This window comes from Typopeltis vanoorti, chromosome 21 (assembly GCF_054136105.1).
Source record: "Typopeltis vanoorti isolate ZY-2024b chromosome 21, IOZ_Tvanoo_1.0, whole genome shotgun sequence".
NCBI lineage: Eukaryota > Metazoa > Arthropoda > Arachnida > Uropygi > Thelyphonidae > Typopeltis > Typopeltis vanoorti.
This window is the reverse complement of record NC_143569.1, coordinates 98,266,445-98,279,210: the sequence shown is the minus strand read 5'-3', so window position 1 is coordinate 98,279,210 and position 12,766 is coordinate 98,266,445. Positions and strand designations below refer to the sequence as shown.

The following is a 12,766-nucleotide window of genomic DNA, read 5'->3' as shown; positions in this document are numbered from 1 at the left end:
AACCTGGGGACTGCCTGTATTTACTTAGAGAAGTAACATGGGAATTTTCCCAGAAATAATACCTATAGTTTCTTAATGTTTTTTTTAAATTAATTTTGTTCATCTCTTTGTGTTCTACATAGAAAAGATAACATTTTAAAGAGTTTGTATTTATTTATTCTAGGTGGGTATGACCTATGGAGATGAATTCTTTATTACAGCTGGCCAAGATGGAATTCTTTGCTTGTGGACTGTCACAGACAGGAGAGGAAGGACAGCCAAAAGGGAAGAGCTGATAGCTTATTTAGAAGAAATTTTAATTGCTAAGTCAGACTTATCTGCAAAGGTAACTCTAAGAGACTAAGTTAATCTAAGACTAATTTAAGCTACATAAATTAAAGATGCCAAGAAATTATATTCTTAGTTTAACCCTTTATCCAAGTGTAAGCAAACAAAGTTTATGCGTGAAGTAACTTCACGACTGGGCAACTCATATATAGAGGCTAATAACTTCACATCACCTGCCTTAATATCCCATAATGCAAAGCACATATCCTTACAGACATTTATAATGCTATGCATTATGGGAAGGGTCACTAAACCAGCTTCACTATATAAGTGAAGGGAAGTCTCCAGAACTCAGGTGATCCCCCAGATCGCTCTAAACACAGCAAGTGCAAGTGACCTGAAGGATCATTTTACTCAGCGGTGGTCCCACTCAGCAACAGGCCCACCCTGCTACAGGGAGAAACCCTCAGCAGTGGCTCTGCCTATTGGCAGGCTCACCCCTACCACCAAGTCGAGCCGTAAACTCAGTGGTGGCTTCACTCAGACAGGAAAATACCTGAAACTGAGCTGAGCTGCTCATATCTCAGCACAGCAACCACTTCAATGCTAAAACACATTGAAGTGGTTGCCAAGTGTAAGCAAACAAAGTTTGCACATGAAGTAACTTCATGCTTGGCCAACTCGTATAATGACTTCACATCACCTGCCTTAGTATCCCATAATGTAAAGCACATATCCTTACAGACATGTATAATCTATGCATTATGAGATGCTATGCATTATTTCATTATTATGTAGCTTATTTCCTTAGATAATTTCATTAAATAATTCATTATAAATAATAATGAATTATTTAACACTTGCAGTTTTAAATAATTCATTTAAGGAATTTAGTATTAATTAATTTGTAATTAATACTAAATGTCAATTATCATAAACATTAAATATACATTTTAAGAAAAACTGAATACTTATTTAAAAATATTTTCTTTATAGAATTTTTATAGAATTAGAATTTTTGCTTAATAATATGAGCAACTTCAGTATGAAACAGCAGTGCAGATATGATATCACAGGTTTTAATAGAGCAGGATGGTCCAGTTCTAACTGAAGTCCTTGTAAAGTTTAGTAAACGATATAAATTAAAAAATAATGAGGAGGAGTTTAAAGCTATATTACTTCATACAATGGAAATAAACATTCTTTGGATTTGTTCGGATTTGGACAGTGTAATAATGCTTTGTAACTTATTTTATATTATTGTCTATAAGGAATCTGCTAGTGTTTTCCCAATAAACTGTATTGAATTGATAGCATACTCCACAATCCCAGGCCTGTTCTGCCTTCATGATACCTGATGTACCTTCTTTTGTCCCTATTCACAATGAACAACTGTAGATGGATGATGGCTGTGTGTCAAAAATATTAAATATTTTTATTTATTTGATACCTCTTAATGAATTTTGATAGGACTCAGTTAAAATTAGAGTATTTTGCCCTAATACAACTCATACAACTTATCTATTGTTAATCCCTTTAATATCATTTAACCTTCTCATTACATGCTATGTAATATCCCCTAGTTTTTTTATGCAAGTACATTAATGGGCACTAATGAATGACACACAATATACAACTTCTCACTGTCAAGTCATCCCTGCTTTCTCATGGGTTAGACTTTCACAAAAGAGTCTCTGGCATATTTAGTGAGCATTTCTGCTGCAAAAAAGATATAGTTGGAGAAAATACCAACCAGACCCAGTAGGTGGTTAATGATCTTCATCACCCAGTGAAGTGCTGAATGCCATGTTTGATCTATCGAGCAAGGGTTCCAGTTTTTCTCTCTCTCCCTTTCTTCTCCATGCACTGTGAGTGATGCCTTTTAAGAGTTTGCTTACTCAGAGACTCAAAACTTTCTCTTCTAAGGCACATTAGTAAAAATGGTGGCGGACCAGAGATTGTCCCCAGATATAAGCCTAAACTTTTCACCAATGAGTCAGGAGGTTTCCTGGTTAGTTAGCACATAATCCTAATCCCACAAACTTTGTCAGATCATGCCTCTGGGGAAGGGACCTGAATAACAGTATGTGGGAGGCGCTGTCAAAGCCATATTTTGATAAACGTGTATGGGTGTCATGCCCAAGAGCTGTCATCTCTCACAGCATGTCCTAGCTCTATTCTTTCACCTAACTTGAATCACAAATGAAGCATACAACAGACAATGACAGAGTCCCTGCAACTTATGTTAATCGCCTTTGAAAGCCTATCATAGCAAAAATACAAAATCAAATATAATATACAAAACACACCAGAATCCCTACAAAAACAAAAACAAAAAAACTTTCACGTACACTTTTCCAACATCCAAACACCAACATAAATGATGTACATCATCACTTAGAGATGTCCAGACACCTGACCTCCTACTCTTGACAGAAATCCAAGTTGCAGCTTTATTAACATTGCACTTCCCTTGTCACAATAACACACTTCATGATTCATTTTGTAAGAGTAGCATTTTACAGAGATTCTATTATAAAAGATGTGGTGGATGACAGGTGTACAAGGTCTGTTTCCTAGGAGGGAGGATGAACAAGGTGATTGATGCTCTGGTATGAGAAGTAAGTGTGCAAAGGAGTTAGTGATGGTAGTAAAGACAAATGATTTGGCTGGCCATAGGAAGGAGGATGGATATCACGATATTACTGAGAAGACCGAAAGACAATAGTGTAGTAGGAGGAGTATTCAAGTGTATTGCCCAGGTATGAAAATGATGAGTTGAGGCAGAAAGCAAAGATAATGAAGGGTATGTTAGCAGAGATGTGTGAGGAGAACAGCATGCAGTTTGCAAATGTGTGGGATGAGTTCATCCCACACATAAGAGTGATGGACTGCATTTGATTGGTTTGGTGTGAGTCATCTGGAAAGGCTGCTGCTGCTGGAAGGAAGTACAAAGAGATGTGAACAAGGTAATCAAAGTCAAGGATGATGTAAATGATCAGGAGAGCTGACCAGGTGAGATCAAAGTGATTGTGAATGGAGATGGGAGCAGTGTGAGAGATAAGAATGTGAGAATAGAAAACTATAGTATGAGCAAGTTGGACAGGGAAACTGGTGGAGGTGGCAGAGAGGACAGGGAGACACAGTGCAAAAAGAGAAAATTTTGAAACCAGTAGTAGTGCTTTCAAAATTGAAATCAAAATGAATATATAATGCATGTATTGGGATGGTCAGCATAGGAAGGGATAGCCTAGGATGCATAGGATATAGTCGAGTCCAGGAAGATATATGGGGCAAAGGGTAAAGGTGAGCAAGCAGAAGAGAAGTTACAGATGAAGGGTAGCATAAATAGGTTATAGACCATGAAATGAATTGCTGTCGTTATTTACAATGCTAAGATTATCAGAAATGAGAGAGATTTGATTTGAAAGTCTGTGTATTGTATTCCTTGGGAAACAAATCAGGGTACAGACTGTTCCACAGTACAGCAGTAGCAGGGATGAAGGAGGAGGAAAAGAAACTTGTTCTATGGATTTCAAGGTGTACTGTGGAAGGATGTTGTGCGGCAGCTGTATGTGTTCCAATGGGCTTAGTACTGAGTTATTGATGCTATTTCAGATGAACATTTCCCATGGAATTGCAGAGACCAAACGTGTATGTGAAAGTGAGGAGAGTGAGTTGGTTAGAGATGGGTCATTTATCAACCTAATTGCTCTCCTCCGTATTGAGTCAAGCATTTTGAGGGAATCCTTTCTTTTAGGCTTACACAGTGATCAGAATACATTTTGGAAAATTATGGAGACAACTACCATGTTTCGGTAAAACTTTAGTTTAATATAAACCAAAATCAACACTTGACGTTTCGATCTTTATATCAAGATCATCTTCTGGAGCATATGAATTATATACAGAGAAACAAGCTGCACTACAATCTACATGGTTTACTAAAGTTACTGACCAACCGTTACAACAATTATTGGCCTGACCTCTGGTGAGAGAAAAAAAAAATCGGCTAAATATATCCTAGAAGATAATAAAGAAAAACTTAAGGCCAAATTTCACATTTTGAAACAACGGCAAAATGTGACCGCCAATCATACGAATCTAACCAATCAGAAGGGCTCCTCTCCAGTAAACAGCTCCAACAGTGAACAACAAACAGTGAGACAATGAGCGACCAACCACCGGCAAGCAAGAGTCATGTGATCAACTTATCTAACCACACCTTAAATGACGGCCAACTTGCACTACTGGATAAAGGCCTTAACTTCGCAATAGCACTGAAAACTGTGAATAAATCAGACTTTATATACCACATAGAGGCATCAGGTCTCTTCCTACTAATAGAGCCGACAAAATTCGATTAGAAACCAGCAATCTTCTGAATAATAAGAAAACTTTGCACAGCAATCTTACAAAAACAGAACTAGCAGTGATCAAGTCATTGAAAGCTAAACAAGAGATTATCATAACAAAATCGGATAAAGGTAATGCCACTGTCGTCCTTGACAGGTCAACATCCATCCATCAGATGAATCAACTGGTCGCCGATAACAGCACCTATCAACTTGTAAACTATAACCCAACTAACAGAATAAAGAAAAAACTGAGAAACTACTTAAGTCCGTCACTTCTTGGCCATCAGACACGGTTAAAAAACTTATACCCCATTACACCCATTCTCCCAGAATATATGGTGTTCCTAAAGTACACAAACAAAATGTGCCCCTTCGACCAATAGTTGAAGGAATTGATATCCCTAATTATTACCTAGCCAAGAAATTAGCATCAACACTCAAGGAGTTGGTAGGTCATTCCTCCTCCTATATAAAGAACACACAACACTTTATAAACAAAAATTAAAAACATAACACTTGGAAAAGATGATCTATTAGTCAGTTTCAATGTTTCTGCCCTTTTCACAAATGTCCCAATCGATGACAATTCTCCTACAGAACAAATTGCTACCCGACATTATGGCCCTCTTTGCTCACGCACTGTGCTCTGGTTACTTTGTGTGGCAAAATAAATTTTACCTACAAAAAGAAGGTATGGCCATGGGCTCACCACTATCACCCCAATTGGTAACTTTTATATGGAAGCCTTTGAGCAAAGTGCTCTTGATTCCTTCACTCTAAAACTACAGTGTGGCTTAGATACGTCGACGATGTTTTCATTATCTGGCCACACAGGCGACAAACATTAGACACATTCCTTAGCCACCTGAACAAACAACATGAACGCATACAATTTACTATCGAAATTGAAAACCAGAACTCACTCCCGTTCCTGGATACACTGGTCACACGTCTTTCTTCAGGCAATCTATCCTTCACAGTCTACTGCAAACCAACACATGCTGGCCAATACATACATGCTAAATCATACCACCACCCATCACAAAAATATGGAGTCATTAACACCCTTAAAAACAGAGCTACAACAATTTGCTCTAATCAGTAAGCTCTTAAACAAGAATTAAAAATTATTAGCAACACATTTATAAATAATGGCTACAACAAAAATACTATTAATAAAGTCCTTCATAAAACTTCATCAAAAAAGAATTTAGATTACAGTAAAACCATAGCCATCCTATACATCAAAGGGTTATCAGAAAAAATCAACAGAATCCTACACCATTATAATCTCAATGACACCTTTAAATCACCTACAAAATTAAAAAATATATTCAACTTCTCTAAGAATCCTCTCCTCCCATTGGCTCATCCTGGAGTTTACTGCATCTACTGCACCTGTAACTTACTGTATATTAGTGAAACTGGACGTACAATCCCCATAAGGAAAAAAGAACACAAAAGACACATTAAATATAACAATTTTGGTGAGGCAGGCCTCTCAGACCATGCTCTCAACACCTTACACCAAATTGATTGGAAAAGTACCTGCTCTCTACACCATACAAAAACCTGGTATGAAAGAAAATTTAAAGAAGCCTGCGAAATTCTGATTAACCACCCTAATATCAACAATAATGGCAACATGAAAATTCCAAGAATTTGGATGGCACATATTCAACCCACTTAATACTTAGTACCCAACATACTTTAGGACCTTAAACAACCTTCAGCTAGTATTGGAAACCATTCCATACCAACTGGTTGAAATTTATGTGTAGAATCATGTTTTTAATATATATATAAACAGGGCCAGTGGAAGCGTGCATGCGGGCGCCGCCATGGAGAGATTTAAGTTAATTTTTAAGAAACAAACTTTTTATCATAAAAACAAAAAATTCTTAGAATGATCAATATTAAAATAAATAAGGCCGGATACACTGAATAAAAATTAAAAAAAAATGTATATTGCCACCTCTTTGATCAGCCGGCTGTTTACAATTTGCAGCTAGAGCAGGCTAAATGCTTGCCTGCAGAATGTTGTGTCTACTGCAATCTATCTAAAGTGAAACGATGAACGGTTTTTATGCACAGAAACAAATTTTCGTACAAAACATTTGTTGCTAGTTAACCAGTCATATGGTACGCATCTCAGTAAGCTACTGACAGTAGCGCAGTGCCGACTATTATTTCGTCTCTGTGTCGTGTTGTGTAATAATTTCTTGTGGGTATAAAATAGAAATGGAATCAAAAATTTTAAAAAAAGTTATTCGGTGCACAAAATCATAAGCATCATGCTGCGAAAGAAGCAGATATTAAGAAACAAACTGGAGCTCTTAATAAATTTGTTAAAATATCAAAATATTCTGATGCAGATTGTAACCAACTCATTACATCAGAAATCAGAGTTGAAGAACCGTGCACATCATCCAGTTTGCATGAAAGTACTATTGCAACTATTGAACAAGATAATTGAATATGATTTAAGTGAAAAATAGTTAGGATTTAGTCAACTACAACAAGATATAGTTGTAGTTGACCACGGAACTAACACATTGCATACTCTCTGTAAATTTAGAAGATCCAGGTGAATGGGGAAATATTGATGAAAAATTACGAGCTGTTTTAATTGAAATGGGGTCTGTTCAAAAGAAAAATATAATATATCCCAGAGATACATATGGTCGTAAATTTGGCGACACGTATTATAATAGAAATATGGAAAACGGGGGCTTGTGCCAAGAACATGGCTCATTTATTCCGAAACTTTAAATTCTGTTTTTTTGCTTTTGTGGCCAACTTGTTGCACCTACTAAATCAACTGAATCACCTATTGAGTCCTGTAGAAGGTTATAACGATTGGAGAAATGTATGTACAACTTTACATAGACACGAGACTAGTTTAACTCACATTAAAAATTTCTTTAAATGGAAAGAACTTGATAAAAATTAAAAAAAAACAACTACTATTGATTTCCAGACTCAAAGCATGTATGAAATGGAAAAGAAACATTAGACGAGTATTTTAGAACGCATGATTGAAATTCTAAAATTCCTTGGTAGTCGAAATTTAGCTTTTCGTGGATCATCTGATAAATTATATGAAAGGAGTAACGACAATTTTTTAAAATTAGTCGAACTGTTTGCTATGTTTCATCCCATTATGGAAACTCATGTTGAAAGGGCCCTACAACGAATAAAATAGGGTACACTATTTGAGTAAAGACAGTCAAAATGAAATATTGGAAACTTTAAGTAACGCAATCAGGGATACGATTTTATTATAAATTTGAAAATCTAAATATTATTCCATAATTTTAGACTGCACACCTGATGCAAGTAAAACAGAACAAATGACCATTATTGTTCACTTTGTTTCCTGTGACAATAGAATTGTCAAGATCAGGGAAAACGTTTTAGGTTTTGCAGATATATCAGATTCGAACAGACGTGGTTTATGTGCAACAATAATGGAACAACTGGAAAAATGGAACATTTCCATTGAAGACATGCGAGGTCAAGGGTATGAAAATGGGGCAAATATGAAAGGAAAAAAATATGCGCTCCAAAATTTGCTTTTGAACAAAAATCCTCGAATATTTTACATGCCATGTGCTGCTCATACTCTAAATTTAATCATTTACGATGCAGCCAAACGAATGCAGATACAATTAGTTTCTTTGCAATTATTCAAGAATTATACAATTTCTTTTCATTCTCTTACACACATTGGGCAATCCTTTTAAAGTTCGTAAAAAAACATTGAAACAGTCATCAGAAACGCGATGGGAAAGTAAAATTAATGTAATCTGGCCTCTACAATATCAGTTAGGAGAAATTTAAGATGCACTTTTTGAAATTTTAAATAATGAAATTTTAATAAAGAAACTCAGCATGAAGCATTATGTGCTAAAATAAAGGACTACAAATTTATTTGCTCTCTTATAACTTGGCATGAGTTACATAACAGAATAAACCCCATGAGTAAAATGCTTCAAGACAAAAATATGAACATTACACTTGCTTTAGACTCTATCAAAAACTTAAAAATATTCTTACAAGAGTATCGATCAGATACAAATTTTAAAGAAGTTCTAAAAACGGCAAAAGAACTGAGTGAAGAGGGGGATGGAGAACAAGAATTTAAAACTGGTACGGAAGTTCGACGAATGAAAGAAGACACGACAATTTGACTACGAGCATCATGACGAAACGCCGCAATCGCCAGAAGATAAATTTAGAGTGAATGTGTTTATGCACTTCTAGACGTTGCGATGTGTTCGTTAATAGAACGTTTTGAACAACTAAAAACATATGATAATTTCAATTTCTTGTATAGATTACTACAAATTAATAACGAAGATTTACGAAAAAATTGTGACGATTTAGAGATTCTCTTGAAGGACGGTGATAATAAAGACGTAAATGCAATCGAACTATATGACGAGTTATGTGTTTTCAAGGATATTTTTCAGAAGGATAATTTAAATATTCAAAACCCTTTCGATATTCTTAATTTTATTGTGTCCAATAATTTATCTTTCCCTAACTTTTCAATTGCTTTAAGAATACTATTAACCTTTCCTGTTAGTGTAGAGAGCGGTGAACGTTCCTTTTCCAAGTTGAAATTGATTAAAACCTACTCAAGAACAAGTATGTCACAAAAAAAGTCTTGTTAGTTTTGTGTTAATAGCTATTGAAAATGATATATATGCGGAATTAAACGTCAAGACCATTATTTCTAATTTTGTGAATATGAAATCAAAAATCTTGAAATTTTAATAAAAAAAAAATCAAGTATATTTATGTAATTTAATTTATTTTCTGTTATTCTGTACAGATGTCATTTTTGGAATACTTATATTAAATTTTCTAATTATTTCTGACTTCTTTTCTTATTTTCTGATGTATTTTGAGTTTCTTTTATTTTTCTAAAAGATAGTTCCACTTATAAAAATTATTAAAAAATTTTTACAAGTTACTAAGAATTTAGTAACTTGTAAAATGCAAGAATTTTTTTAACTTTAGTTCAAATAAATTTTAACTTTAATTAAAATTCATTTTAATTTTGTTAGCAATTTGGGCCAGTGAGAAGGCTATAATCCCTGTATCATTATATTCAACGATTAAAGTGAAGTGGCTTTATCAAAATTTGCTTTAACTTTTGAGAATTTTTTGAATATTGTGTTTTTTAACGATTATCCTGCCTAACCAACACCCCCGGTTCGTTACATTTAGCAAACCAACGTGTGGCTGTTCCATCAAAATTTATGAAAGAAATTTCAAATAATTAAAATTTTTATTATCGTAAAAGAACCACACTCTCCTGGATCGTTACAGTGGCGCTTAGATAGAAATTGCATGCAGGCGCCAAAGACCCTAGCGCCAGTTCTGTATATAAACATGTTGCTCTCCAGTCCAATGTAATTTTGTAACCAATAGATAATAATAATAACAGGACCCTAGCGTTGATGTAGTCAAGGTTTTTTTTTCTCTCACCAGAGGTCATTCCAATAACTGTTGTAATGGTTGGTCTGTAACTTTAGCAAACCATGTAGATTGTAGTGCAGCTTGTTACTCTGTATATAATATATATGCTCCAGAAGATGATCTTGATATAAAGATCAAAACGTCAAGTGTTGATTTTGGTTTATATTAAACTAAAGTTTTACTCAAACATGGTAGTTGTCTCCATAATTTTCCAAAATGTAAAATGCATTTTGAGGGAACTTTTAGGAGCCCCACTCCAAATGTCAAGGCAATATTCAATAGCTAGGGAGATTTGTGATTTGAATAAAGTTAACAGCTGTTTAGAGGTGAAGTAACGTTGTGAGAAAAGAGAAATCCTAATTTTTTTTAGAAGCCAAGGATGGAACAGTTGTGATGTGTTTATGCCAGCAGAGGGCTGATATAAGGGTAATTCGAAGAAGAGAAATCTCATCCTGTCTGGAAATTTGAGTGTTATCAAAAATAATGCTGGGGGAAAATACTGAGCCCCATTGGAGAATGTTTTGGTCAGAATTGAGAGCAGAGGTGGTTGATGTTCTGCGGATTGAAGTGATTTGTGTAGAGTAAGGTTTGTCAAATGAAAGGGAGGAGTGCAATTCTTTTTTTTAACCTGAAACTTACAGGGTATTGTCAGTGGCAATTGAATACAGAGTAGATTGCGAACAATGAATTGCATTGAGAGCCGAATGATGTTAGACATCAAGCAGCGTAAAGGTGTAGCTGAACAAACATTGTATTATTAGTTATTAATAATAACTCCATAGCGAACATTGCACCCTTCGATTCTCGTCGTTACGAGGGGAATCCTTATAGGGCTTTTTCAAATGAAGGTGAGTTAGCCAAACTCATATAGAGGTAGCAGGGTTTTTTCTCCCGGAAACTTGAGTTTTTTATCCAGTGCACAGACAAATCAGCCTTCAGAACACACGCAATTTACAGACAAAAAATACTGTTCTTGGAGATGATGGACGGTAGATGGCGTTGATGATAGTAGTGTGGTAGTAGGAGAATTAAACAGTAGTGGATGGGGTGAGATGTATTTAGCAAAGTAGAGTATTGTAGAGTAGAGTGTCCTCCTACAATGAGTCCTTGGACTCCATGGAGGTGTCATGTAATAATAATAATAATAATAATGTGCAGTCATCTGCAAAACTGTGTATTGGGTTGGAAGTCAACTGAAGTAGGTCGGTGAGAGGACAGAACCTTGTGGAACCCCAGCATTAATTGAATAGTGAGAGGATAGGGAGCTATCCACCATCACAAACATTGTGCATCCAGACAAAATGCTGGTAATCCAACTGCAGAAGTTCCAAGACAGTCCAAATGATGCGAGTTTGCTTAGTAAGCCTTTGTGCCAGACCTGGTCAAAATGCTTTGGAGATATCAAGTGCAACAACTTGGATTCACCAAATTTCTCCATGTCTATTGTCCAGAGATGGGTGATATATAAGAGTATATCTCCTGTTGATTGGCAGTGACAGAAACCATACTGGTGGGTGGTTGATTAATAGCTGGGTGAATTCCAAATAGTGTAGGACTGAGGTGAGTGAGATAGGGCAGTAGTTAGATGGCAATGATTTGTCATCTTTCTTAGGAATGGGATGAATATAGGCCAATTTCCAGGCTTTGGGATATATATATACACAGTGGAGTAAGAAAGAGTATGTATAGGTGGCATGAGATAGGGGTCAGTTCTGGTGCACAGACCTTTAGAATAATTGGAGGGATGCCATCCAAGTTAGGAGACTTTTTTGTGTCTTATTTAGACAATAGGTTTCTGATCTATTTCTGGCAAAAGGATATAGAGACATTGTATGTTGGGCAGTTGTATTGACTGGGAAACCTGGAATCCCAGGAAACCAAGTCTATGCACACTAGTCCAGGTGTGCAGTCATATTAAGGCATTGTAATGAGGCAAGATGGCTTCATATCTTTACATATCAGTGTTCATTTCAATAATGCAATTATCCTCTGAGTTGTGCTTGCAATTTTTCTTATATGAATCCTGAACTTCAAGTTTTTACCCATCATAACTTCGAGCTCTGTAGCCTTCAGTTACTCCAAGCATAATCCCACCAATATAAGATGCTGTTAGATATCATGCCAAAGTGCATAACTTTATACTTGCTCACATTGAATTGATAGTCATTGTAATTTCCCCACACTTCCAGCTTATTCAAATCACACTGTAAATGCTGTACAATAGAAGTATCTCTTATTTTTCTGCCTATTTTTGCATCATATTATATGTATTATATTGCATTGTATTGTGTGATTTGTGTGCATTATACCTAATGGTTGTAATATGTGAATTTATATCAACAGCTTTGCCAAATTCAAGAGCTGAAGCAACAAAGGCATGACATGACACTGGGTTTTGAATACCAGAAACAGCTTAAAGATATGAAACATACACAGGATATGAAACAATTATGTGATGCATATGAAAATAAAATTGATGATCTGAATACAATGATTAAGGTTAGTTATATTACTTTTTATTGCTGATCCTTAATATCAGTAGTTATTTTTTATTTTAAAAAAATATAATTTATAATCATTATGTTGTAACCTATATATAGAAACTTGTACAGCTGATTTTGCATACATATTGGCTTATAACGACTATTATG

The 12,766-nt window shown here is 35.4% G+C and overlaps 1 protein-coding gene across 1 annotated transcript in view; it reads left to right on the top strand.

Annotated features, from left to right (window-relative positions):
* The window catches only part of tous (testes of unusual size), a 196,028-nt gene that overhangs the window by 149,804 nt on the left and 33,458 nt on the right, over nt 1-12,766 (top strand). Inside the window, exons 10-11 of the mRNA XM_090411201.1 lie at nt 164-325; nt 12,459-12,614. Of these exons, the coding sequence (XP_090267327.1) occupies nt 164-325; nt 12,459-12,614 (318 nt within the window). The remainder of the gene's footprint in view (nt 1-163; nt 326-12,458; nt 12,615-12,766) is intronic.